This window comes from Phocoena phocoena, chromosome 3 (genome assembly GCF_963924675.1).
Source record: "Phocoena phocoena chromosome 3, mPhoPho1.1, whole genome shotgun sequence".
Classification (NCBI taxonomy): domain Eukaryota; kingdom Metazoa; phylum Chordata; class Mammalia; order Artiodactyla; family Phocoenidae; genus Phocoena; species Phocoena phocoena.
The window spans coordinates 167171602-167198656 of NC_089221.1; the positions used below are offsets into that span (position 1 = coordinate 167171602).

The 27055-nt window shown below is 51.9% G+C and overlaps 1 protein-coding gene and 1 non-coding gene across 2 annotated transcripts; both read right to left on the reverse strand.

The window, feature by feature from the left end:
- Positions 1-8489: 8489 nt before the first annotated feature.
- On the reverse strand, positions 8490-19357 carry RAB11B (RAB11B, member RAS oncogene family). Its single transcript, XM_065875422.1, has 5 exons — positions 18929-19357; positions 11658-11853; positions 10617-10810; positions 10186-10266; positions 8490-9527 (listed from the first exon to the last, which is right to left on the reverse strand). The coding sequence occupies exons 1-5, from the start codon at positions 18966-18968 to the stop codon at positions 9382-9384; spliced, it is 657 nt and encodes a 218-aa protein (XP_065731494.1). The 5' UTR covers positions 18969-19357; the 3' UTR covers positions 8490-9381.
- Positions 19358-21987: 2630 nt separating this feature from the next.
- TRNAG-CCC (transfer RNA glycine (anticodon CCC)) lies at positions 21988-22060 on the reverse strand. The gene has a single exon. It is a non-coding gene; the product is annotated as a tRNA-Gly (tRNA).
- Positions 22061-27055: the final 4995 nt, after the last annotated feature.

The following is a 27055-nucleotide window of genomic DNA, read 5'->3' on the forward strand; positions in this document are numbered from 1 at the left end:
AAATATTTCCCTAAAGAAGCAATGGAACTGACAATGGTGAAGAGCTTGAGGTGGGATGCAAAGAGCTTGAGGTGGGATGGAGAATGGCCTCAATAATCCTTTCTTCCCCTTCCCCTGCCTTTATTGAATATGTAGATCAGCTCAATTACCTTAATCAAAATTCTTCTGTGCTGTACTAGCTTACATTTTTCAAAAATGGAACAATAAGGGCTACCCTGGTGGCGCAGTGGTTGAGAGTCCACCTGCCAATGCAGGGGACACGGGTTCGTGCCCCGGTCCGGGAAGATCCCACATGCCGTGGAGCGGCTGGGCCCGTGAGCCGTGGCCGCTGCGCCTGCGCGTCCGGAGCCTGTGCTCCGCAAGGGGAGAGGCCACAACGGTGAGAGGCCCGCGTACCGCAAAAAAAAAAAAAAAAAAAAGGAACAATAAATCATAACAGTTTTTAAAAGGTTACCTATAGAGGGAAGGGGTAAAATAGAAGGGACAAAGATAGAAGCTAGACTTTTAAAACTGTACTTTGTTTTGGATATCTGACTTTACAACCATGTAAATATTTTATATAACTTTAAAACAAAATTTTAAATATAAGATATCCCTAAAAACAAAAATAAGATAAAACGAATTAACCTGTGTATCCAGTTGGTGACAAAACAACACAGAGATGAACTAGTGACTTTAAAACTCCAGTTTGATTGTACATACCACTATATTGGTGGTGGTGGTGTTAAAATTGTTATTCTGAGCTTGTTGCACATTTAGTCTGGGACAAAGAAAAGGAGTGATTATGTTGGTGTCAAGAACTGAGCTTTTCAGAGGGAGTGAAGGAGGTACAGATGTAAGATTGATCACATTAAAGAAAAACCCTGTGGTCTTGAATTTGAATTGGGAGTATCATGATATATTTTATCTTTATAAAAAGCAAACATTTCCTACCTCTGTCCACTGAAAAAAAGTCTGAAACAAAGACCAACCTTCTTAATAAGCACCCCATAAGCCCAGATCGTGGTCTCTAAATACCATTTCCAATTGAAAGAAGCCAGGAACACTGAGGAAAAATCTGATTCTGAGTCAGGGGCAGGAAATGTACAGACAAAAATGGTACATCTTGATATACCAGAAAGGGAGTTATCAAAGACATTACCTGGTAAGATAATGTCAATGGGAGCCAATAAGAAGCTTCCATTGGCCACAAACTGGACAATTTGATCCTCAATAAGGATAATGATTGCAGATCAAAATGCATCAAATGTTCAACTTTGTGCATTTTGGGTTTTTAATTTTTTATCTTAAAATAATGTCAAATTTACATAAAAGTTGCAGAAAGAATGCAAGAGCTCCCATAAACACTTTGCCCAGATTCCCCAATTGTTAACATTTTTGAATGCTTTGAGTATAAGATACACACATGGCGTCTCATTAACCCTTAATTCTTCAGTGTTTCTTTCTTTCTTTGAGGCAGGCGGGCTTCTCTCTAGTTGTGGCAAGTGGGCTCAGTAGTTGAGGTGCACGGGCTTAGTTGCCCCGAGGCATGTGGGATCTTAGTTCCCTGACCAGTGATCAAACCCGCATCCCCTGCATTGGAAGACAGATTCTTAATCACTGGACCACCAGTGAAGTCCCTAGTGTTTCTTTCTTTTTTTTTTTTTTTTTAACCAATTGGTTTTCTTAACTTTTTAAAATTTATTAATTAATTAATTTTTATTTTTGGCTGCGTTGTGTCTTCATTGCTCCCCTTGGGCTTTCTCTAGTTGTGGCGAGCAGGGGCTACTCTTCGTTGTGGTGCACGGGCTTCTCATTGCAGTGGCTTCTGTTGTTGCAGAGCACGGGCGCTAGGCACGCAGGCTTCAGTAGTTGTGGCACGTGGGCTCAGTAGTTGTAGCTCGCAGACTCTAGAACGCAGGCTCAGTAGCTGTGGCGCACAGGCTTAGTTGCTCCACAGCATGGGGGAATCTTCCCGGACCAGGGCTTGAACTTGTTTCCCCTGCATTGGCAGGCGTATTCTTAACCACTGCACCACCAGAGAAGTCCCAGTTTCTTTTTTTTTTTTTTTTTTTTTTGCGGTACTCGGGCCTCTCACTGTTGTGGCCTCTCCCGTTGCAGAGCACAGGCTCCGGACGCGCAGGCTCAACAGCCATGGCTCACGGGCCCAGCTGCTCTGCGGCATGTGGGATCTTCCCGGACCGGGGCACGAACCCATGTCCCCTGCATCGGCAGGCGGACTCTCAACAACTGCGCCACCAGGGAAGCCCCCCAGTTTATTTCTTAAGTAAAGCACATTCTTCTACATAATCACAGTATGATCTTCAAAATCAGGAAATTAATATGGATCCAATATCACCAGGTAATTCCCAAATCCCATTCAGAGTTTCAGTAAAGTTCTTTAAATCTCCAGCATCCGTCCCAGGATCACATGTGGTATTTTGCTGTCTAATTCAGTCTCCTGCAGTCTGGAACAATTCCTCATTCTTTCTTTGTCTTTTATGACCTTGATATTTTTGGAGATTACTGGCTAGTTATTTTGTAGAAAGCCTCTCAATTTGCTTTTCTTTAATATTTCCTCATGACGTGCATTTAGGACAGAAACCACAGAAGTGATGTTGTATTCTCAGTGCATGTATCAGGAGGCAAAGAATGTTGATTTCTTCCACTACTTATAACCTACCCTAATTATATTAACCTGATTATGTTAAAACGGTGTCTTCCAGGGACTTCCCCTGAGGTCCAGTTGTTAAGACTTTCCCTTCCAATGCAGGGGGTGTGGGTTCCATCCCTGGTCAGGGAGCTAAGATCTCACATGCCTGGCGGCCAAAAATATAAAACGAAGCAATATTGTAACAAATTCAATAAAGGCTTTAAAAATGGTCCACATCTGCAGTGGTTAAGAATCCGCCTGCCAATGCAGGGGACAAGGGTTCAAGCCCTGGTCCGGGAAGTTCCCACATGCCGCGGAGCAACAAAGCCCGTGCGCCACAGCTACTGAGTCTGCGCTCTAGAGCCCACGAGCCACAACTACCGAAGCCCGCGTGCCTAGAGCCCGTGCTCAGCCAACGCACTGAGAAGCCCACGCACTGCAACGAAGAGTAGACCCCGCTTGCCGCAGCTAGAGAAAGTGTGCACGCAACAAGGAAGACCCGGCGCAGCCAAAAATAAATAAATAAAATAAAAATAAAAATGGTCCACATCAAAAATATATATTTTTTTAATTAATTAATTAAATGGTGTCTTCCAGGTTTCTCCAACATGAGTTAATGTTGCACTTATCAGTAAGTGCCTTATTGGAAAATACCATGAAACTGATTAAATATCTGCTCCTCAACACACCTTCACCCACCAGATTTAATATTCATTGATGATTCTTGCCTGAATTAAATTTTGTTGCTGTTGTTAGCAAAGAGGGTTTTATTTTTATTTACAAGAATTCTGGAGGAGGATGGCTGCTGGCATTGATTTGGTCAAATGTTATTAGGGTTAATGACCTAGATTCTCTTGGCCTTTTTCTCATGTAGCTAGATGGCTGCTGTGGCTCCAGGCAGCACATCCTCAATGAAGGCAGGAAAAAGGGAGTGGCACAGAGGTGTCCACCATGTCTGTCTCTTCTATCAGATAATGGTTGCTAAATGATGATTGTTTTCTAATTCCATCTTTGGCACTTCCTTCCTTATTGGCTCAACAAGATGTTCCAGAGTGGTTTTTTCTTGAAATTTTACCGGCCCCAGCTCTGGACTCCACCCTTTCTCCAAGGAGCTTTCCTTCTGTTAAGTGGGGAATGATATTTAGAAACCAAGATCTGGGTGCCAGGTGGGCTCATTGCTACCACAGTATCATTATATTTTTTAAGTTTTTTTTTTTAAAAAAAAAACAAATTTATTTATTTATTTTTGGCTGCTTGGGTCTTCGTTGCTGCGCGCAGGCTTTCTCTAGTTGCGGCGAGCGGGGACTACTCTTCTTTGTCGTGCGCCGGCTTCTCATTGCGGTGGCTTCTCTTGTTTCGGAGCACAGGCTCTAGGTACGCGGGCTTCAGTAGTTGTGCCTCACGGGGCTCTAGAGCGCAGGCTCAGTAGTTGTGGTGTACGGGCTTAGTTGCTCCTTGTCATGTGGGATCTTCCTGGACCAGGGCTCGAACCCCCGTCCCCTGCATTGGCAGGCGGATTCCTAATCTCTGCGCCACCAGGGAAGGCCAGTGTCATTATTTCTTGCTTCTCTCATTGTAATATGTTACAATATGTCCCTATATTATCTTATGTCTTTAAACCCACGAGTGCACACCAATATCTGTAATTCGAATTCAACACCAAGGTTTATCCTAGCCCCTTTACATGTTTCTAAAGTCCTTCTGTGACCGTGAAAAACCTGGTTCCCGGGGCTTCTCTGGTGGCGCAGTGGTTGAGAATCTGCCTGCCAATGCAGGGCACACGGGTTCAAGCCCTGGTTTGGGAAGATCCCACATGCCGCGGAGCAACTAAACCCGTGAGCCACAATTACTGAGCCTGCACGTCTGGAGCCTGTTCTCCGCAGCAAGAGAGGCCGCGACAGTGAGAGGCCCGCGCACTGCGATGAAGAGTGGCCCCCGGTTGCTGCAACTAGAGAAAGCCCTCGCACAGAAAAGAAGACCCAACACAGCCATAAATAAATAAATAAATAAAATAGATAAAATTAAAAACCTGGTTCCTGTGACACTCAGTGCTCATTCCCCAGCACCCCACCCCACCCCTGACCCCCACCCAGTTTGTAACCAAACCCTAGACACCCTGGCCAAGGCCCAGTCCCAGATATAAACTTCCTGTTTAATTCCACCCCCACTGGGCACACTGGTTGAAAGCTTGGCCCCGACAGAGGAGCTAAATCTATGCATTTTAACTAAAAAATAAATAACCAGCAACTTTTTATCATTTTTCTAGTAATTCCTTTTTATTTTATTTTACAGGAGTACAGGTTGGAAAACCTGTTTTTTTCTTTCATTTTGTTTTGTTCAATTTTTATGGCATTATATATAAAATCAGTAACACTGGTTATCATATGTCAATCAAAAACTGATCGGCAGTTATCCCTAGCTTATCTTTTCTTAAATTTTTTGCTTACTTTACTGTTTTCCATGTATTTTTTTTTAATTGAAGTATAGTTGACTTACAATGTCATATTAGTTTCAGATGTAGAGCACAGTGATTCAGATATATATATGTATATATATAAATTCTTTTTCAGAGTCTTTTCCCTTATAGGTTATTACAAAATATTGAGTATAGTTCCCTGTGCCATACAGTAGGCCCTTGTTCGTTATCTATTTTATGTAAGTAGTGTATATATGTTAATCACAACGTCCTAATTTATCCCTCCCCCGTCCAAACAGTCACTCTTGAAGGCTACTTGGGAACCAACTCAAAATCTTGAAAATTATGGAAGTTGAAAATTGACAAGCAAAAGAGAGAATTAAGTATTTATGTTGACTTACACCGCCATCTGTACCTCCGGGCAACCACATAGATGAGGGGAAATTTCTCTTTATAGACCTATTCCAAAAGTAAATGAAGAACTGGCAGATTTGACTCTCACCACTTTGTAACTCTTAATGGATTATGAATCTAGGTGATGCTTATCGGCAGGCGCTAACCACCACGAATGAGAAATGCGCTCACATTACCTGCCTCCTGGGGTTATGTACACGATATCACCTATGAAGTGTCCAGTCCTAAATCCGATCAATCTCTAGATCTAACTATGCATCTACAGGAAATTCAGGGGAAAACGGGACACGTTAAATGTCACCCTGGGTCCATAGAGACAGAAAGCAGATTAGTGGTTGCCGGCGGCTGGGGGATGGGGGGAGAGGGAGTAACTGCTTAATGGATGCTGGGTTTCTTTTCAGAGTGGTGAAGGCTGCACAACACTGTGAGTATCCTAAAAACCACTGAATGTACTTTTTAAAGTGGTACTTAAATGGCGAATTTTATGTTATATGAATTTTATGTCGAAGTTTTAAAAAAGCAAAAAGAAAGTCACTATAGTGGATCCTTAACCACTGCTCCACCAGGGAAGTCCAAAACTTATTTTTGTGTGTGTGTGTGTGTGTGTGTATGTGTGTGGAATCATGTTCTTATCTTTTATGTATCATAATTTATTTAGGTTAACACAGTTCCTCAAAAAATTAAACACAGAAGTACCATGTGATTCAGCAATTCCACTCCTGGTTATGGACCCAAAAGAAATAAAATCAGGAACTCAAACATATTTGCATACTCATGTTCATAGCAGCATGATTCACGATAACCAAAAGATGGAAGCAACCCGAGTGGCCAATCAACAGATGAATGGATACGCATGAAATGGAATATCCACACAATGGAATATTATTCAGCCTTAAAAAGGAAGGAGTGTCTGACACCTGCTACAACATGGATGAACCTTGAGGACATGATGTTCAGTGAATGAAGTCAGTCACGAGAGGACAAATACTGTCTGATTCCACTTATAGGAGGTCGCTAGAAGAGTCAGTTTCATAGGCACAGAAAGTTGAATGGTGGCTGACAGGGGCTGGAGGAGGGGGGAGGCGGAGTTAGTGTTCAATGAGGACAGAGTTTCAGTTTTGCAAGATGAAGAGTTCTGGAGATGGATGGTGCGGTTGCTAGCACAACAATATGACACTTAATGTCACTGAACTGTACGCTTAAATAGTTAAGATGGTTTTGTTTTTAAGATGGTAAGTTTTATGTTATGTATACTTCATGGTAATTATGTTTATTTTACCATTAAAGAAAAAAAAGACTTAAGAACAGTGCCTGGGGCTTCCCTGGTGGTGCGGTGGTTAAGAATCCGCCTGCCAGTGCAGGGGACACAGGTTTGATCCCTGGTCCAAGGAAGATCCCACATGCCGTGGAGCAATTAAGCCCGTGTGCCACAACTACTGAAGCCCGCGCGCCTAGAGCCCGTGCTCCGCAACAAGAGAAGCCACTGCGATGAGAAGTCCCCACTCACCGCAACAAGAGAAAGCCCGCGTGCAGCAATGAATACCCAACGCAGCCAAAAATAAATAAAATAAATAAATTTATATTAAAAAAAAACAAACTGCCTGGCACAGAGAGAACACGCTGTGCTTAGTAAATCACTGAATGTAGAGTAATTGAAACAACATCTCTGTACTGTGACCCCCAAGGGCACAGGGTCACATCATTCTTGTTCTCAGGTATGTGCCCCAGGGCTGGCCAATCACAGAGGCTCCAGAAAGATTTGATTTTTTTTTTTTTTTTTGGCTACGCTGCGGGGCATCCGGGATCTTAGTTCCCGTAATCAGGGATGAAGCCGTGCCCCCTGCAGTGGAAGCGCAGAGTCCTAACCACCGGACTACCGGGGAAGTCCCAGATTTCATCTTCTGACTGCTTGAAACCTTTCAGGGTGCCTCACCACTTTTCCTGGCCCCCCCGACCTCTCCTTCCACCATCCGCCCTCTCCACGCCCTGCCCCGTCCAAACCCAGGGGAGTCAGCGCCCCCAAGGGCTGTTATGAACGGCCCCCACCAGACCCCCAGCTCTCCCACCAACGGCCTTGGCCCAGGATACCCCTTTGGCCTGGACCACACACCCTGACTTAGTCCACCACCCCTTTCGGAACATTCCCTGTGGCTCTGAGCTCCTCGGGAGAGATGCGTCTGGGCTCACCCATCCCTCCAGGCAGGGCAGCCAGTGCCTGGAGGGCGTGCATCCCCCTCTCTGGTGGCTCTCCTAGGGGTCAAGGTCACAAGTGGCTTTAGCCAGAGGCTGGAGCTTCGAGAACAGCTGCAGGCACTCAGGTGAGAGGAAACACACATTGGGTCATGTGATCAGTGCAGGGTAGGGTGGAGGGCCCATATAGGCCTGGGGGGATGGCTATAAGCCTCCTCTGCAGTGGCAAGTGGCCCTCAAGCCAGCCCTGCCACCCGGACCAGTGGGAGAAGCTGGGTCCTGAGGAGAGGCAGAGCAACAGTTGCCCCCCGGCCTGTGCACTTCTCCTCTATCACCAGTGTGTCCCCCCCACCCCCCACCGTGGGCCCTCCTCATAGATCAGTCTGGGATGGAGGGAGCTGGGGTGGGACTGGCATCGCCAACCTCCCTGGGCAAGGTGACAGGTGAGGTGGTGGCTAGGTGGGTGGGCAGTGGATGAAAGCAGTGAACCCCAACCGGGGGGGCTGAGAACAGGGAGCAGCGGGCACAGCCCACCCCTTCCCAAGGGGCACCCTCTAGTCTTAGGGCTGGCTGTCTAGGGCCAGGGAGTTTACCTGCCCAAGCCCTCGCCTTCCCTTCCTCCCTGCCACACGGGCAGCAAGAAGAATGTCCACCCAACCACACCCTCACCCACCCCAGGAACCCTGTGGTCAGCTCAGGGTGCTCCGCGTTGTCGGCGGTGGGGGGGGGGGGGGCGGGGGTTGGGGCTGAGCCAGGGCTGCTGGAGCTTGCAGCGAGGGACCCTGGCTCGGGAGCGCCGCCTGGTGGAGAGAAAGAAGACAAAGGCGCAGCGGCAGGTTTCTGTACAGGAAGTCGGATTATACATTTTAGTAACCGGGCGAGAGAAACGAGGCATCGGGGCAACAGTGCAGGGGCCACAGGAAGAATAAGAGATCGAGAGCTAGGGTTTGGCATAAATCTTACAAAGTGTATAAAGAATCTGTGTTTCTCTACAATAACAAAAAAACCAAAGGCTACAAGAGCGGTTGTATATACAAAACATGGAGATATTGCTTCACTTGCAAACAGGTTCCTGACCAGACAGGGAGACAAGACAGAGAGAAGGGCACAGGGAGGGGGTGGTGGGCGGAGAGCGCGCCGCGTGCAAAAAGGAGGGTAAGGTGGGGAGAGGGTCTTCTCCCAGCATAAATCTACAGGCAGGAGCTGGAGTTGCGCACGCACGGGAGAGGTCGAAGGCATGTGCGCTGCTGGCTGTGCGCGGGGGAGCGGGATGCCGAGAGCCAAGAGTGTCCGTCTGCCTGGCCCCTGGCGCCTTGCTCTTCGGGCTTCAGCCTGGAATGGGGCTCTGGGTGGGGACCGGGGGCCAGCTGGGCCAGAGAGGGAGGGCGGCGATTGCTCCCCGGAGGCTACCGTGGAAAACTGGAGAAGCCTGCTCGGTGTGCCCATCCTCTTGGCCTCTGGCCGGCCCGGTCCATCCTGCCACCCTCCCCTCCCTGCCCCGCTGAGATGCCCACTGGGACCCAAGGACAGCAGGTGCAGCAGCCGGGGCTTCTAGCTTTCCTTGGGCGGGACAGGAGATGCCGCTCAACTCCTGTTCTTCGTGCGGAGCTCGATGGGAGGGCAGGAGCCAGTCACAGAGGGGCAGAGGGGGTGGGCAGGGAGGACAGGGCAGTGAGGGGTGGGCGGAGGACGAGGACGTGCACGCACGCTGAGACCAGGCGCGGGGCGGTCACAGGTTCTGGCAGCACTGCAGCTTGTTGGGTTTCTGTCCGTCGGTGGTGGGTGGCACGCTGATGTCCACCACGTTGTTTCCGGGGGACTCGTCGTGCGCTGCGCGGTCCGCGATCTGCTTCTGTGACACGATGCGGTAGATCTCTGCGGTAGGTGGGGGCGGGGAGAACGGCACAGGGTGAATGCACTGTGTGCCCCCAATCTCGGTTACCTCCCCTTCCCACAGGACTCATCTGGATGTCACCTCCTTACGGTAGCGCCCTGGATGCTGAGTTGGAACCCCTTCCAAAGGCTCCCACTGTGCCCTGTGCGCCCCCATCACGTCAGGGGGAGCCATGCCATGGGCTGGGCTCCTGGAGGCTCCCTGCCCATCCCCAATGCTGGCTGTGTACTCAGCAAGGGAAGGACCCATATCTGTTTGCAGATGTAACTCCCAGCACAGGTATCTCATTCTTTAAGATCAGAGGCCCTCCTCCCTCAGGAGAAACTCCCAGAAGCCCAGCGGCTCTGGGACCCTGAGGCCACCTGCCTCCCCAGCTGACCCTGTGGGCTGCTCTCTAGTGAAGCCATGGCAGTGCCCATCTACGGGAGCTGGGCTGAGAGGGTCTCTGTGCCCTGAGTGCCAGCAGGGGTGGGATCTGGCCTCACGCTGTGGAAGGTGCCCTGTCTGTCCTCGTGTCCAGACTGAACAGCAGTTTTAAGGAAGGAAGGTTTAGGGGCTGCGTTCTGAAGCACGTGACCCGTGTGGCTGGTGCCCTTCCCACGCCCACCCTCTGTGATCCCAGCTGGGCCCTATGACCACCTGTGAGAATGTTCTTGAAAGCTTCCTCTACGTTGGTGGAATCCAAGGCTGAGGTCTCAATGAAGGACAAGTTGTTCTTTTCTGAAAGAGAGAATATTTGCCCAGGTGAGTCAGCTGGTGGGGGGGGGGAGGGTGGTCCCCTATACCCTCCTCTTGGCGACCGTGGCTGCCTGTCCGCTCACCTGGCCCAGGAAATGAAGGGCTGGGGCCGAAGGGGTAGGATGGAGATGCCCACCCCTGCAGCCATGGGCACGGCCAGGGAAGATGCACCTGGTGCAGGGGAGCTGCCTGCATTCCAGATACTTCTCGGATGCTTCAGTCAGAGTCTTGCTCCCAGGAGTGTGGCACCTAGAGGCCCTGGCCAGAGCAGATGGCCCGGACTGACACCTAGCAGCCCTCTGGCCATGCCCTCTGGCCCGGCGTGCGCTCACCTGCGAAGGCGCGGGCCTCGTCCGTGGGCACGGCCCGCAGGTGGCGCAGGTCGCTCTTGTTGCCCACCAGCATGATGACGATGTTGCTGTCGGCGTGGTCCCGCAGCTCCTTCAGCCAGCGCTCCACGTTCTCGTAAGTCAGGTGCTTGGCGATGTCATACACCAGCAGCGCACCCACGGCACCACGGTAGTACCTGCAGGGATGGGGGCAGGGCCCAGGCATGAGCCGAGCCCGCGTCCCTGGGGGCCCCCCAGGCTCTGTGGGCAGTGGCTCCTTGGCCCGAGGGGTGGCCATCAGGGCCTCGAGGGAGGGGTGCGTGTCCTGAGGCCCTGGCTCCACTCCCCAGATACAGCTCAGGAATGGGGAGGCCTAAGGAGGGAGGTTTGGGATCTGGGATCAGAAGACACCCACGGGGTCAGCCATCAAAAGGGGAGGAGGAAAACAGTGACTATGCAGGGAAAGGGCAGAAGCTCTAACGCCTGCCGTGGCCCTGCCCGCCCAGAGCACCAAGGAAATGGATGGACGCACATCCACTCCAAGGGATCAAGGAGCCGAGAAGGTGACCAGGCCTCGGTGGAGGGATTCCAGAAGACAGCAAGTGACTGACAGGGAATGGCCAGGAGTTGGGAGGGTCAGGAAAGAGGCAGTCGAGGGGGTCCTGATGGTGGGGTGGCCACAGGAGGGCCAGGGGTGCCAGGGCTGCACCTGGAAAAGGAAGGCTGAGAACACGGCTGGGCAGGGCGGGCCGAGCAGGCAGGCTGGGGAGCGGGCAGAGCCTGATAACAGCCCTCACCGTGTAGCCAGCACCCAGCGACACTGCAGTGCCTCAGTGGGACGCCAGGGGTCAGAGGGGCTGTGGGACATGCCCACCTGGGGTCACAGCCTGACCAAGCCTGGGCACTGGCCTTTCAGAGGGTCCCACAGCTCCTGGGGGTCTTGTCCCTCCACCGTGTGCCCCCTGCTCTCGGGTCTGTGCTTCCCCCCTTCCCCCGCCCCCCCCAGCACAACTCCTACCCATCTCTTGGGGCCCCGCCACTCACGCCGAGGTGATGGCGCGGTAGCGCTCCTGGCCGGCGGTGTCCCAGATCTGTGCCTTGATGGTCTTGCCGTCCACCTGGATGCTGCGGGTGGCGAACTCCACGCCGATCGTGCTCTTGCTCTCCAGGTTGAACTCGTTGCGGGTGAAGCGCGACAGCAGGTTGCTCTTCCCCACGCCCGAGTCCCCGATGAGCACCACTGTGGGGGCGGGGAGGGATACGAGTGAGCCTCCCTGGGTCAGAGGGGGGCAGCGTCCCCGAGCCAAGACCCCACACGCTGCCCACGTCCACCCGCAGAACCTTCACAGTGGCGCCCCAGGTGCTGCAGACACGCGACAGCCAGTGACGGGGCAGAGTTGGAGCTGTCTTGGGGCCACTGGCCCGAGGCACCACGCTTCCTGGTACAGAAGCGAATAGGGTCCTTCAGAGCAGGGTTGCCCCTGCTCTGATGGGACACAGGGATCCAGTCATCCCGGCAGAAGGCAGCTTGGGGATCCATCAACTCCCAAACCTCCACAGTGCCCTGGTGACCTGGGCAGCCAGGCATGCCTGAGAAAGCCCCAGGGCTGGGTGACCTTGGGCAAATCACTTAACGTCTCTGGGCTGCCTTTTCCACAGGTGTGAAAAGGGAGACAGTAACAAGAGCCACCTCGGGGAGGGGGACACGGGAATGCCTGGGATCAGAACTCAGCCAGCATCTCGTACGCTAAGACGGGGCGGGGGTGGGGGGGTCAGATCGTCCTGCAGGGAGGTGGGAACAAGGGCCCTCCTGAGCAGCACAGGGCAGAGCAGGGCAGGCATAGGCGGGTCTTTCCCTCCATCCCTCCCTTTATTGAGCTTCCTGCCCCCACCTGTAGAAGCCCTGCCTCTAGGGGCCCAGCCACTCCAAGCTCTAGGCTGGAGGGTCCTGGAGGGGCCCGGGCCTGGAGGGCTGTGCTCAGACCCAGGACACAATGGGGACTCGTGTCAGTGTGTGCATAGAAGTGTGTGTGCGGCGCAGAAGAAACAGCCTTTCTTTCCGGACGTCCCAGCTGGAAACCACAGGGACCCCCAAGTGTGGGCCTTAGGCTCTGGTACCCCAGGGTGGCTCTGGCTTGTGGGGAGCCACGGGGGCTGCAGACTTGGTCACCCAAGGCCCCGATGAAAAGTTTTTCCTTGATGAGAACTTCTACGTGTATGTGTTCAGATTCCTGCTGCTTCTTACCACTTTCACTGCTCCCCGACCTCAGGCCATCATCACTCCCGTCACTCCCTGTTGCTGTGACAGCCTCCTCCCTGGTGCCCCCCCTTAAATTTACTCTCAGCTTCCGCCAACAGGCTGTTTTCCTCTTGGCCGCCAGAGGGTGCCTGTGAGCACCCTGCGTGGGTCCCATCCCTCCTCTGCCTACAGCCTTCCAGGGCTCCCACCTCCAAAGTCCTCCTGGCAGCCCTCTGGGCCGTGCATGACCTGCCCCGTCCCCTCCCTGCCCTCACCTCCTGCCTCTCTCTCCCCCGCTCACTCTGCTCCAGACAAACAGGCCTCCCTGCAACGCTACCCTTTGCCTGGAGTGTTCTTCCCTGGGTACCCACCAGGTTCCTGCCCTCATCTCCTCTGTGCGGCCCCTCGGATGGCACTTGATTGAGGAGGCTCCCTGAAGCCATCCTCTTAAAACCCCCCTCCCAGGACTTCGCTGACGGTCCAGTGGTTAAGACTCCACACTTCCACCGCAGGGGGCCCAGGTTCGATCCCTGGTCGGGGAACTAGATCCCGCGCGCTGCAACTACGAGCCGGCATGCCGCAACTAAAGATCCCGCACGCCGCAACTAAAACCCGGCACAGCCAAATAAATAAATAAATTTTTAAAAACCCCAAAACCCACCCCCCCAACACTCCCCATTCCCCTCCCCTACCTTTCCCCCATAGCTCTCCCTACCCTCTCACACTCACCAGGTTTCCCTTATAGATTTTTTCTTGTCATTCTGCCTCGAGGGCAGCCATCTCAGACAGTCTGGCTCCCTGCTGTATCCCCAGGACCTGGTGCACTGCCCAGCGCACGGGACGCACCTGAGCAATGCCTGTCGAATGAACAAACGCCAAAGTGGCTGGCGGAGCTTCCCAGGCTCACCTCCCCCGACACTGGAAGATGGCCAGGTCACCATCCTTGGGCCACAAGTAAGGAGGGGGCGGGCCAGGCAGCCCCCAGGACCCAGCACCCTCTCTGGACAGGCTGCTTTAGAGCCAAGAACAACAAGAACAGGAAGAACGTCCCGTGCTGAGAAAGCTCTGGATGTGCCATCATCTCACATATGCATCACATGACCCATTTTACAGATGAGAAACTGAGGTGCAGACGAGGGAATGACCAGCTTAAGGCACGTGGTCACCAAAGGCAGAGCTGGGGTCTGAGTCCGTGCATGACTGCAGGCTCACTCCCACCCCCCAACCAAGCGCAGCAACTTGCCCAGGGCCACCCAGCTGGAGAGTGGTCCAGCAGGATGTGAATGCAGGTTTTCTGGATCCAGGGCTGAGCTCAGGGGTCTGGGTTCAGCTTCCTCCTCTCCTACCATCTGGGGTATCCTGAACCCCTAGAGTAGCTAGCAAACTCCTATTTGTCCTTCAAAATCCCTGGGTGCAGGCTTCTTCTCTTCTCCCAAACCACCACGTGGCCTAGCCCACAACACCTGTGATGGCAGTGTCAGCGTCCTCCCCTGACACTGGGGGTACCCAGCATAAGAATGCCAAGTTGACTTCAGAGAAAGGTGGAAAGAGGTGAATGGACATGGGCCTGGGGCTGAGGGTCAAGGGCACCCAGCCATGCCAGTGGGGCCATGACTGGACTGACTGTCCACACTCTCACCCCGTCACCTCGTGCCCATAGTAGCTGCAGGAAGCTGGCCAAAGCCAGGGAGGTCTGTACATACTTCTCATATCCTCAGGAACAGAACAGGAAATGAGGAGGAGGGTCCTTTTGGGCCCTTGCCTGTATCCTCCCCACCCTCTCACTCCCTTCCCAGCCCTGTCCAGCTGTCCAGCCTCGGGGTCCCCTTTGCCACATCGGGGTCCTGCCCCGGCCCAGCCAACCATCTCCTCAGCCCCTCAGGCCGGGCCAGCCCTAAAGGCTTTGTTACGGAGCTTTCAGGGCCACCCCAGCGACAGATGTTCACGTTATCGTGTACAGTTGGAGACGCTCAATACAGAGTGACCAAGTTCCCTGGCCCAAGGTCACCCAGTGAGAACACTGGAGGCCAGAGCAGAACAACGGCCACCAGCCGCTGCCCAGACAAATGGCGGGGAGGCGGGGCTGCCCCCGCGGTCCCCGGCACGCGGTGCCCAATGCAGAAGTGGCCAGCAGGGCAGCGGCCGGGCTGGTCCCGTGTGCAGGCTGGGAATGAGAATGGCATTGTCGAAGATACAAGTCATCTGTTGTCTCCGGGAAAGAAAGGGCCCTTGAGGACGCAGCCCCCAGCATTTCCACAGGAGTTGGTGGCATCACTGGCCGGGACACGGTCCCCCTGGGCACACCAGTTGGCTGGCAGAGCAGGCAAGCCCAGTGGGCAAAAACAAAGAGCTGGCACCTCCTGGAAGCCCTTGGTCCTCTGGCCCGCCCCACGACAGCGTGGCACATCTGGGGCCCCCATTCTGACACTCAGGTCACCGAGTGGCCATTGGGGGCGCTCGGCTCCCCGACTCCAGGCAGAGCAGGGCTCCACCCCTCCCCCAGGAAGCAGGCCCTGCAGATCCCAGGCCCCAGGGACTGGCAGGGGAGGAAGAGCCAGAGCTATTCCCCAGGGGAATCAGAGAGCAGAGGACAGGTGCCCCAAACCGGGGCACAGGCAGGGCCACCATTCATAATGGGGGGAGCTGGTGTGCTCGGGTCCCAAACCAGCTGGCCAAGTGTGAGGTCTGCTCAGGCTGGAGAGCCAGGAGGCTGCCTCGGGAGCACCTGGTGAGCACTGGGGCCGGCCTGTTCCCTGGGAGTGAGTGAGTGGTGGGAGCTCTGGGAAGGCCTTGGTGGACCTAGCTGCTCGCACTGTGGCCCCTGCCGCCCAGTCCATCAGAGGAGAGTTTGGGGCGCCCCCGGGGATTGATCAGCAGGCTGGGAAAATGGCCCTTCGCTGAAAAGGATAAAATGTTAGCAGGATAAATGTGAGGATCTATAATTAGGTACAAATAAACAACCTCACTCCTGGTGGGGGTGGGGGGGGTTGGGGGGGGATGAGCAGGGAGGAAAACAAGCCACACGGGGACTGTGGTGGGGGGGGGTGGAACACCCAGAGGGATCTGCTGGCCTCTGTTGGGGGGTCAGGGGAGCCAACCTGTGATGTGGCTGCCAAAAAAAGCAAGTCAGCGGTGGGAAGGCTGGAGAGGGGGGGCAGCCAGTGTCCCACGTGAGAGGTGTGGCCCCTCTGTGCCCAGGGCAGGGCCAGGGGAAGGTGACTGAAGCCTGGGGGAGGCTGGGCACGGGATGGGGGATGAGAGGATCACATCCTCCCTCCACTCCTGAAGGACTCCCCGCACCAGGCAGCAGGGCTGGGGAGATGTACGGTGAGAGTACCGGTCCTTGTCAACCCTTCTGGTCCTTGTCAACCCTTCTGGCACAGCTGTGTCCTGGACACCTCTGTACTGCCTAGGCCTGACCCTCTGCAGGCCACGGGGTCTCAGGAGGGTCTGTGGGGTGCAATGTATTCACGTTTCAGTCTACCTGCCATATTTATGGCCAGTGATGCCATGATGGCGGCCTGCCTACCTGCTGGCTTCCTTCCTTCCTTCTATGAGTCAGAAAGAATTTCCTTTTCCTATTTAAGTGAGACAAAAACTGAGTGGATTTAAAAACAAATATCAGGGGACTTCCCTGGTGGCGCAGTGGTTAAGAATCCACCTGCCAGTGCAGGGGACACAGGTTCAAGCCCTGGTCTGGGAAGATCCCACATGCCGCAGAGCAACTAAGCCCATGCACCACAGCTACTGAGCCTGTGTGCCACAACTACTGAAGCCCATGCGCCTAGAGCCTGTGCTCCACAACAAGAGAAGCCACTGCAATGAGAAGCCCGCGCACTGTATCGAAGAGTAGCCCCCGCTCGCCACAACTAAAGAAAGCCTGTGCACAGCAACAGACACAACACAGACAAAAATTAAAAATAAATTTATAAAAACAAACAAACAAATATTAAAAGATAACAGAGGGTCCTCCAACAAGGCGTTACGTGTAAAGGTGAGGTCTCAGAGGACCAGTTTGGTAAACGCTGACCTTGTGAGTTACACTTTCGCTTCTGACCTGGCTTGAGACAGTCAGCAGGGCACCTGCTCTACTCAGAAAAGGAGCCCAGTGGGAGAGGGCAGCGGGGCAGGCAGGCACCGCCCCCACCCCACCCCACCCCCCCCACCGCTGTGGCACTAGTGTTTCCAGGAAGAGGACTCCGGAGATGAATCCTGAGAAGCGCACAGCCTGCTCCCTTGCCCCTGACCCAATAACTGGACTTCTGGGAACATACTTCAAGGAAATAACCCAAAGGGCAAACGATGACTCGTGCAAACACTTGGAGCTGGGTTATTTACAACAGCAAACGGCTGAAAATAACAAGTGGGGAATGACCACGGAAACACTGGGAGGAACGCCCCCTGCCCTTGTAGTAACACATCCAGGTGGGTGCCAGCCAGGACCTGGGGAGCAGCTGCCTCAGGGTGGGCTGGGTAGAGACAGGCACCAGCTGCAGCAGGACTGGCGTCCAGTCCACCTATCACCCGTCCCCAAGGCCCTGACAGAGCTTCCTCTGCCTCTAAAGTGAGACCCCAAGGTTCAGTCGGCACAAGGGCCTGGGCCCAATGCCTGCCGACCACACAGCCTCACTTGGCAGCAACGTATCAGCCTGCAGGCAGCTCCTCGAGCCCATGGTGCTGTGTGACAACTCCGGACCTTTGCATGGGGACTCGCTCTGCCCAGAAACCTTTTACCACGTGGATATCCCAGGTAGGAAGTGCTCCATCCCATTTTCTACATTCCCAAGGTCCCCAGAACCCCAGACCCAACCAGGGATAATACCATAGACACACAGTGTCACACAGGCCACACTCCCAGGGATGGCCAAGCTCCCCCAACGAGGGAAAGATGCCAATGGCTGGCATGGGAAGCACACCCTCACGCAGCAGGCAGCATGGCAAAGGTGTCCTGTGTGCATCCAGGGGTTAGCTCTCAAGGGTGACCAATGCCAGCCAGGGAGCCCAGCACAGCAGCACAGGACCTGGCCAAAGCCTAGGTTGGCAGAGAAGGTACTGGAAAGTCAGTGACCCCTAAGCTGCCTGACCTTCCTAGGCCTTACTTGAGGCTCCTAGAGTCCTCTGTTGCCTTGGCAGGGAAGATCCTCCAGCAGGTTGGAGGAGACCGTCTGACAACCCCAGTCCCAGATCTTGGCCACAAGTCCCCCCAGATACACTCCTTAAGTGGTCTGGGTTCAAATCTTGCTTTAATACTTAAACTGTCCCTCCACTTTCCAGGTCCATAAAGAGAGATGCTGGATAATATGGATCTCACAGGGTTGTGGTGAGGATTTCAATGAATTCATGTGTGTAAAGTGCTTAGAGAAGTGCAGGTGCTTGGACAGCGCTCTCAAGAGCTCTAAGAGTTAAGACATAATTATTGCTGTTAACCACCAGGCCTGGGTTCAGCACACACAGTCCCCCGCCACCACCCCAGGTGCCCCTACACGCAATTCCGACTCTGCTCCCCAATCCAGGGTAAACACCCCCACCCCTGCCACACACGCACCTCAACCCCCATTGTCCGCCCCTCCCTTTCCGGGCTCCGCCCCCAGATGCACTGCCACCAATCAAGGCTGGCCCCTCCTACTCCATGCGAGCACCACCCCCACCCGCCCACCCTAGCCCACTTATTGGACACGCCCACCACATCCTAGCCCCGCCTCCAACGGACACGCCCCCATCACGAAGGGAGCTTTCCACCCAGCCCGGCCCGCCAAATGCTGGGGCGGCCCCGCCCCTCTGCATGCCCCGCCCCTAACGGCCTCTCCCACTGCCCCGGGCCCCACCCCCCTGGGCCCTGGCCCCGCCTCGGAGCATCCCGGGCCCCCAAACCTCTCTGGACAGCCTGACCCGCATGGCTGCGCATCCCGGCCCGAACTTGACCAAGCCCGGCCTGCACTGGCCATCCCGGCTGCCTGGCCTGCCAGGCCCCAAGCCTCGGGCTCCGGCCTGGGCCCAGAGGCTTGGAGCGCAGCCTGGGTGCTTGCCCGGCGCCTCGCCGCCGCCCGCTCGCCCGTCTGTGCCCCACCAACCGCACCTTTGAATAGGTAGTCGTACTCGTCGTCCCGAGTCCCCATTGTCCTGGCGCTTCCGGCGGGATTGGCGACTTCGCAGCCCCACCACAAACACCCGACGGGGGCGGAGCCGGCGCCGCGCAGAGTGGCGGCCGGATGGCCAATCAGCGATAGATGGCGTAGCGACCGGCACCCAGAGAAGCCAATAAGAGGCGGAAGCAGAGCCCCCGGGGTGGGTGCCGCCGGAGATCCACCTTCTTCTCCCTCGGTCTCCTGGAGAAAGGCGGAAGGAATGCGGACCTTTATGAAGTGACGGCCTCGCCAACCTATCACAGGCGAGATATGGAAGGCGGGGCGGAAAACTGGAAGAATGAAACGGATTGACGGAGAGAGTAGCCAATGAAGGGTTTGATTCAGACAGTACAGGACCAGCAGAGGACCTGTCCGGGAGGGGAAATGGGGCTACGTCCAGGTAGTGTTACGCTATTTACCGTCCCGATGACGTCATAGGTCAATGCGCGCTGCTCTGCGGGCCGCCCACCCCCACCCCCACGCCCGCTGCCCCCAGAAATGGCAGTTTCTGGGGGGACATCGGAGTGGGGACTTTTTTAGCTTAGAGGTCTCCTCTCCTCTCTGGGTTGCAGTTTTCTCCCTCTGTAAAACGGGAGAAACTCACCTTATGGAATCTTTGGAGTATGACTAGATCGTTGACCTAAACACATACTAAATCAACCACCCACTGTCTGTCATTAAGTCTTTAACAAATATTTGTAAATCCTTACTCGGTGTCAGACTGTCTGCCCTTCTCTGTCCCCTTATCCTGTTTTATTCCATCCCCCACCCCAAGGATTTATCCCTACTTGACATTAAAGTATGCATTTCTTAATCGATCCTGTTAAAAAACAAACTTCTACTAAGTGTGAAGGTCTAATTGCCTTTATTAAAAGATTCATGAATCAAGCATCATCTCATCTGTCAAGCAGAGATACTCCCAGAGGTTGTACAAAATGGAAGCCTTTTATAGAAAAGACGGTGAGACAAGAAGTCATGGACAATAGTGAAATGAAAGTTAATTCGGAGGAAAGTAAGCGTTCAGGTGAGGGCAGCTTCTCATTGGCTAAGTTGTGGTGTTTCCATTGGCTGGGCTTGTTGCTGGGAGGGAAGAAAATCTCTTCTCCAGTTTTAGTAAAGTAATTGCAGTTACTGTTTGGGAGTGCAAGGTACGTACATCTCCTGGTTGGGGTCTGTAATTGATGTCTTCCTGTTTGGGGTAACTGAGGAGTGGCAGAGCATAAGAGCTCCCTCTGCAAGACTTCCTGACTCCAGTTTTAGTTAAGGTTTCCTCTTTTAAATTTTCACAATCCTATTTAGTTTCTGTCCCCCACCAACAGAACATCAGCCGTGTGAGGGCAGGGGCTGTGTCTGTGGCAGTCGCTGCTGTGTCCCCAGTGGGCAATAAACGTTGTGTTTTGTTTTAAAATAGTTATTTATTTGGCCGCGCGGGTCTTAGTTGTGGCACGTGGGATCTTCGTTGCGGCATGAGGGATCTAGTTTCCTGAACAGGGATCAGACCCAGGCCCCCTGCATTGGGAGTGCGGAGTCTTGACCACTGGACCACCAGGAAAGTCACAGAAATGTTTGATTAGTGATCATGTAAGTATAGCTCATGTGCTAATTATAATAATAATAATTATTGCCTCCTGGAGCTCATCCTTGGGATGTCCATCAGGCATCCCAAACACAAATTTGGCCTCTTTTTCCCATATCCTCTCCTCCTCCTGTGACTCCATCCATTCACCCACATCATCAAAGCCAGAGGTGGTGGACTCCCCTCTCCTCCTCATCCTTTACTCCCCTGCCCCTCTCTCCCAACCCCTTCCTCAGTTGCCTTACTCTGTCCCTCCTCCCTCTTAAATTTCTGACCACTTCTCACCCTCACCACTGCCACCACCCCTATACTGGCCCTGTCATCACTTCACGGACCTGTGTAGTTTCCTGCTCCCAAAGCTCCCTGATCTGAGCTCACCTCACACAGTCTGTTCTTCCCGTAGCAGCCACATGGAGTCTTTTATTTATTTATTTTTAAAATTAAATTAAAATTTTTTTGGCCACGCTGCATGGCTTGTGGGATTTTAGCTCCCCAGCGAGGGACTGAACCTGGGCCCTCAGCAATGAAAGCTGCATCCTAACCACGGGACCCCAGGCAATTCCTATTTATGTATTTTTAAATTGAAGTATAGGGACTTCCCTGGTGGCGCAGTGGTTAAGACTCTGCTCTCCCAATGCAGGGGGCCCAAGTTTGATCCCTGGTCAGGGAGCTAGATCCCACATGCATGTCACAACCAAGAGTTTGTGTGCCACAACTGAGGAGCCTGCATGCTGCAACTAAGGAGCCCACATGCCACGACTAAGGAGCCTGCCTGCCTGCTGCAACTAAGACCCGGCATAACCAAATAAATAAATAAATATATATATTTTTAAATTGGGGGGTGCTTCCCTGGTGGCACAGTGGTTAAGAATCCATCTGCCAATGCAGGGGACGCGGGTTCGAGCCCTGGTCTGGGAAGATCCCACATGCTGCGGAGCAACTAAGCCCGTGCGCCACAACTACTGAGCCTGCGTGCCACAGCTACTGAAGCCCGCGCACCTAGATCCTGTGCTGTGCAACAAGAGAAGCCACACAATGAGAAGCCCATGCAGCACAACGAAGAGTAGCCCCCGCTCACTGCAACTAAAGAAAGCCCGTGCGCAGCAACGAAGACCCAACACAGCCAAAAATAAATAAATTTTTTTTTTTAAATTGAAGTATAGTTGATTTACAATGTGTTAGTTTCATGTGTACAGCAAAGTGATTCAGTGGCATATATATTCTTTTTCAGATTCTTTTCCATTATAGGTTGTTACAAGATATTAAATATAGTTCCCTGTGCTATACAGTGGGCCCTTGTTGGCTATCTATTTTATTTATTTATATACTTTTAAAATTATTTATTTACTTATTTGACTACACCGGGTCTTAGTTGCGGCAGGCAGGATCTTCTTTGAGGCATGCGGGCTTTTAGTTGCGGCGTGTGGGATCTAGTTTCCTGACCAGGGATCGAACCTGGGCCCCCTGCATTGGGAGTGCAGAGTCTTAACCACTGGACCACCAGGGAAGTCCCTGGTTATCTATTTTATATACAGTAGTGTGTATATGTTAATATCAAACTCCTAATTTATCCCCCCCACCCCCGAGAGTCTTTTAAAACATAAGTCAGGCCAGGCAATGCTCTATGGGCTGGAGATGCAGAGTTGAAGGAGACCAAGTCCCAGCCCTTGGGGAGCTGACAGTCTAGTGGAACAGGCAGACAAGAAGCAAGTAAACAACAGCACGCACAAGAAATTTCAGAGTGCAGTGAGCCCAGGAATAAACTGGGCTATGTGACAGCGGATCTACTTAGTTAGGGAGGCAGGGAAGGCATCCCGGAGGAGGTGGCATTTACACTGAGTCCGAGGGAGGGGGAGGAGGTGGTGGGAACAGCATTTTAGACAGACAAAACAAAGAAGTGAGAGAGAGCCCAATGGCTCTGAACAGCCAGGAGGCCACAGTGGCTGGAGAGTTGAGTCCAAGGGCCCAGAGATGAGATTAGGGGAAAAGGTGAGGCAGGCTGGAAGCCAGTCCAGGGAGGACCCTAGTGGCCTTTGCATACTCCTGGGCTGTTGGCTTGAAGCCCAGCACATTCCCACCCAAACCCCCTCCCCACCCCACCGGCATTCACCACCCAAGCTTCTTGCCTCTCGCTGCAGCCAGGTGGGGCAATGCACTGGTTCTCCAGACAGGAGCTGTGCTTCCTTCCAAGGCAGCCAGGCTTTTGCTCTCAAACAGTGCTCTCCTCCTGCGGTGCCACACCCCTCCCCCATCTTTGTAGAATTTTTATCCTTTGAAAACTGACTGGGGGAGGGATGGATGGGGAGTTTGGGATTAGTAGATGCAAACTATCATACATAGAATGGATAAACAAGAAGGTCGGGGCTTCCCTGGTGGTCCAGTGGTTAAGACTTCGCCTTCCAATGCAGTGGGTGTGGGTTCCATCCCTGGTCAGGGAGCTAAGATCCCACATGCCTTAGGGGCCAAAAAAACAAGACGTAAAACAAGTAATATTGTAACAAATTCAATAAAGGCCTTAAAAAAAAACAACAAAAAACCAAGAAGGTCCTACTATATAGCACAGGGAACTATATTCAATATCCTGTGATAAACCATAATGGAAAGAATATGAAAAAGAATTTATATATATGTATATATATATATAAATTATACATACATATGTATAACTGAATCACTGTGCTGTACAGTAGAAATTAACACAACATTGTAGGGAATTCCCTGGCGGTCTAGTGGTTAGAACTTCGTGTTTTCATTGCCGAGGGCCTGGGTCCAATCGCTGGTCGGGTAACTAGGATCCCACAAGCCATATGGCCAAAAAAAACAAAACAAAAAACCCCACAACATTGTAAATCAACTATACTTCAATAAAATAAATGTTTTTTTAAAAAGTAAACCTTCTTAATAAACATGATTTTAAATAAGAAGAAAAAAAAAAAAAACTGACTCAAAAGTGACCTCCACCATGAAGGCATTTCTCCTGTCTGGGTCATGTTGTTCCCGTGCCCATCCAGCATGGCTCATGGTAATGACAGTGTTAGTAATGATGGCTCCCGTTTATGTTGTGTGCTCACCTTGAGTCAAACACTACTCAGACTGCTTTTCATGTGATGCTACATGAAATCCTCACAGTACCTGGAGAACAGGAAGGGGTGGTGTGGATGGGAGGGTGGGGTACCAGACCATCCCTATTTTCCAGATGCAGGAGCTGAGGCCACAGAGCTTGAGTGTCCTGTCCTGGCCCCTCCCCAGGGGAGTGATATGGTTAAGAGTGCCAGCTCTGAAGTTGGCTGGGTCAGGATTCACTTCCTGGCTCTTGTTTGGTTCCCAGCCATGGTGGTTACTCTTTCTGTCATTCCCAGTGATGGAGGGGCAGGAAATACTGTGTTGGAGGAGGAGGTGATAGCAGAAGCAGCAGCAGCATTGGAGCAATCAGCCCTGTTTGGCAGAACCTGAGAATAAAGAGTGCATAACTGGGAGGGCTCTGCCCCCACCTCAACAGACTGGACTCCCCACCAGTTCAGCCACAGTGGTCTCAAGGGAGACCCTCCAAGCCTGCCCGATACAGAGCACCCCCAAACAAGGATCCTGAAGAGGGTCTGGCCTCCAAGTGTTGAGGAGATCGTCACCCATGCTCAGCCAGGGCTCCAGGGAAGCTAGTGTGTCCTCAACACAGAGGCTCTCCTCTAGTGAAAGAAGCCCCCACTACCTTCCCAAGGAACCCCTAGGAAGATTGGAAAAATAGGTTCTCTATTAAAACAGCAGCTGGGGCTCAGGGCACAGGCAAATGCTGTCTCTCCCAAATGTGCCCTATGGTAATGTGCCATATGATACGGGTGATGATCGTAAGCAGTGCATTAAATAACATTGAACCACACACTGTGAAAGTCCTACCTTTTTTCAATTTTTTAAAAAATTATTTATTTATTTTTGGCTGCATTGGGTCTTTGTTGCTGTGCATGGGCTTTCTCTAGTTGTGGCGAGAGGGGGCTACTCTTCGTTGCAGTGTGCAGGCTTCTCATTGCGGTGGCTTCTCTTGTTGTGGAGCACAGGCTCTAGGCACGCGGGCTTCAGTAGCTGTGGCACACGGGCTCAGTAGTTGTGGCTCGCGGGCTCTAGAGTGCAGGTTCAGTAGATGTGGCGCAGGGACTTAGTTGCTGTGTGGCATGTGGGATCTTCCCGGACCAGGGCTCGAACCCGTGTCTCCTGCATTACCAGGCGGATTCTTAACCACTGTGCCACCAGGGAAGCCCTCAATTCCTTTTTTTTAATGAATTAAGTTTTTTAGTGAAGTATAGTTGATTTACAATTTTGTGTTAGTTCCAGGTGTACAGCAAAGTAATTCAGTTATACACGCACACACACACACATATATATTCTTTTTCAGATTCTTTTCCTTTATAGGTTATTACAAAATATTGAGTAGAGTTCCCTGTGCTACACAGTAGGTCCTTGTAGTTTATCTATTTTATGTATAGTTGTGTGTATATGCTAATCCCAAACTCCTAATTTATCCCTCTCCCTTTTTTTTCAATTCTTGAAGACCTTTATTACCCATTAAGGAGAGAGGCTCACTCTCTCTTGCTCATATCTCTTCAACAATTATCTAATCCTCATCTCCCTTTTTGAGCTCAGATGAAGGATGAGAGCCTTTAGAAGGCAACAGGATCTTGTCAGGATTTTCTTCCCTACATACATTTCATTGTGAAATTTTTTAAACATTTAGAAAAATGGAAAGAATTGTACAGAGAATACCCAGACCCAGATCGCACTATTAACATTTTGCTTTATTTCTCTAGCCACCCATCATCTAATTTTTTGATGCATTTCAAAGGAAGTTGAAGATTTAGGGGATCTAATGGACAGCATGGTGATTACAAGTAACACTGTATTGTACCTGAAAGCTGCTAAGAGAGCAGATCTTCAATGTTCTCACCACCAAAACAGAAAAGGTAATTGTGTGATGTGATGGAGGCGTTGGCTACTGCTAGGGTGCTTATGATTTCACAGTATGTGTGTATCAAGTCAACATGTCGTACACCTTAAACTTACACAATGTTTTATGTTTTTTTTTAATTAATTTATTTTTGGCTGCATTGGGTCTTTGTTGCTGCACGCGGGCGTCCTCTAGTTGCGGTGAGCAGGGGCTACTCTTCGTTGCAGTGTGCGGGCTTCTCACTGCAGTGGCTTCTCTTGTGGAGCACGGGCTCTAGGTGCGTGGGCTTCAGTAGCTGTGGCTCGTGGGCTCTAGAACACAGGCTCAGTACGGGCTTAGTTGCTCCGCGGCATGTGGGATCTTCCCGGACCAATGATCCAACCCATGTCCCCTGCATTGGCAGGCGGATTCTCAACCACTGCACCATCAGAGAAGTCCTATTGTGTGTTAATTACATCTCAATAAAGCTGGAAAAAATTTAAAAAAACAAAATTGAAGACATTAGTTCACTGCACCTCTAAAACACTTCAGCATGCATACCATTAACTAGAGTTCCATGTCTTTTTATGACTGTTGTCGCTTTTTTTTTTAAGGTGAAATTTACATACAATGAAATGCACAAATCTTAAGTGTATACTCACCAAGGCAAAGGTGAATATGGAAGTAACCCACCTCTACTGAGGTTCAGAACATCACCGTCACCTGGGAAAGTTCCCTTATATCCCTTCCGAGTCAATCCCTATGCCACCTCCCACCCTTCCAGAGGCAACCACTATTCGTTTATTGTGGGGTTTTTTTTTCACCATAGGTCAGTTTTCTAGCTGGATTTTTTTTTTTTTTTTTTTTTTTGTCCCGGCGGCGGGGCTTGTGGGATCTTAGTTGCCCCACCAGAGATTGAACCCACACTGACAGCAGTGAAAGCCATGGAGTCCTAACCACTGGACGGCCAGGGAATTCCCTCTAGCTGGAATTTGAAAGCATTTGCATTGTTTTGTTTTCACCGAGTTTAGTTTTACTAACCTATTTATGGCAGGGTTTTCCACACACTGTAAGATATATGACTACATTTTTAGAAACTGGGTCAGTAAGTCCCTATATGCCTGAGGGTTAGCTGCTTTACATCTGTCATCTGGCTTAAATATTAACAGCACCCCCCCTTTCACTCTCAACAGTGTCTCCAGTTTAGACCATCAATTATAGGTCACCTTCTCTGTAATGGGAGGGGCTTTGAAGGCAAGCTTGGTGCAGGCAGGGATCTATTCTGTTCACTAGAGTATCCCAAGCACTTGGGACAGGGCCTGACCCGTAGTAGGTGCTCAAGAAATATTAGCTGAATTTTAGATACATATATATATATATTTTAATATCTATTTATTTTTGGCTGCATCAGGTCTTAGTTGAGTCATGTGGGACCTTTTGTTGCAGCCAGCAGGCTTCTCTGTAGTTGTGTCATGTAGGCTCCAGAGTGCGTGGGCTCAGTAGTTGCAGCACACAGGCTCTCTAGTTGTGGCGCTCGGGCTTAGTTGCCCTGTGGCATGTGCAATCTTAGCTCCCTGACCAGGGATGGAA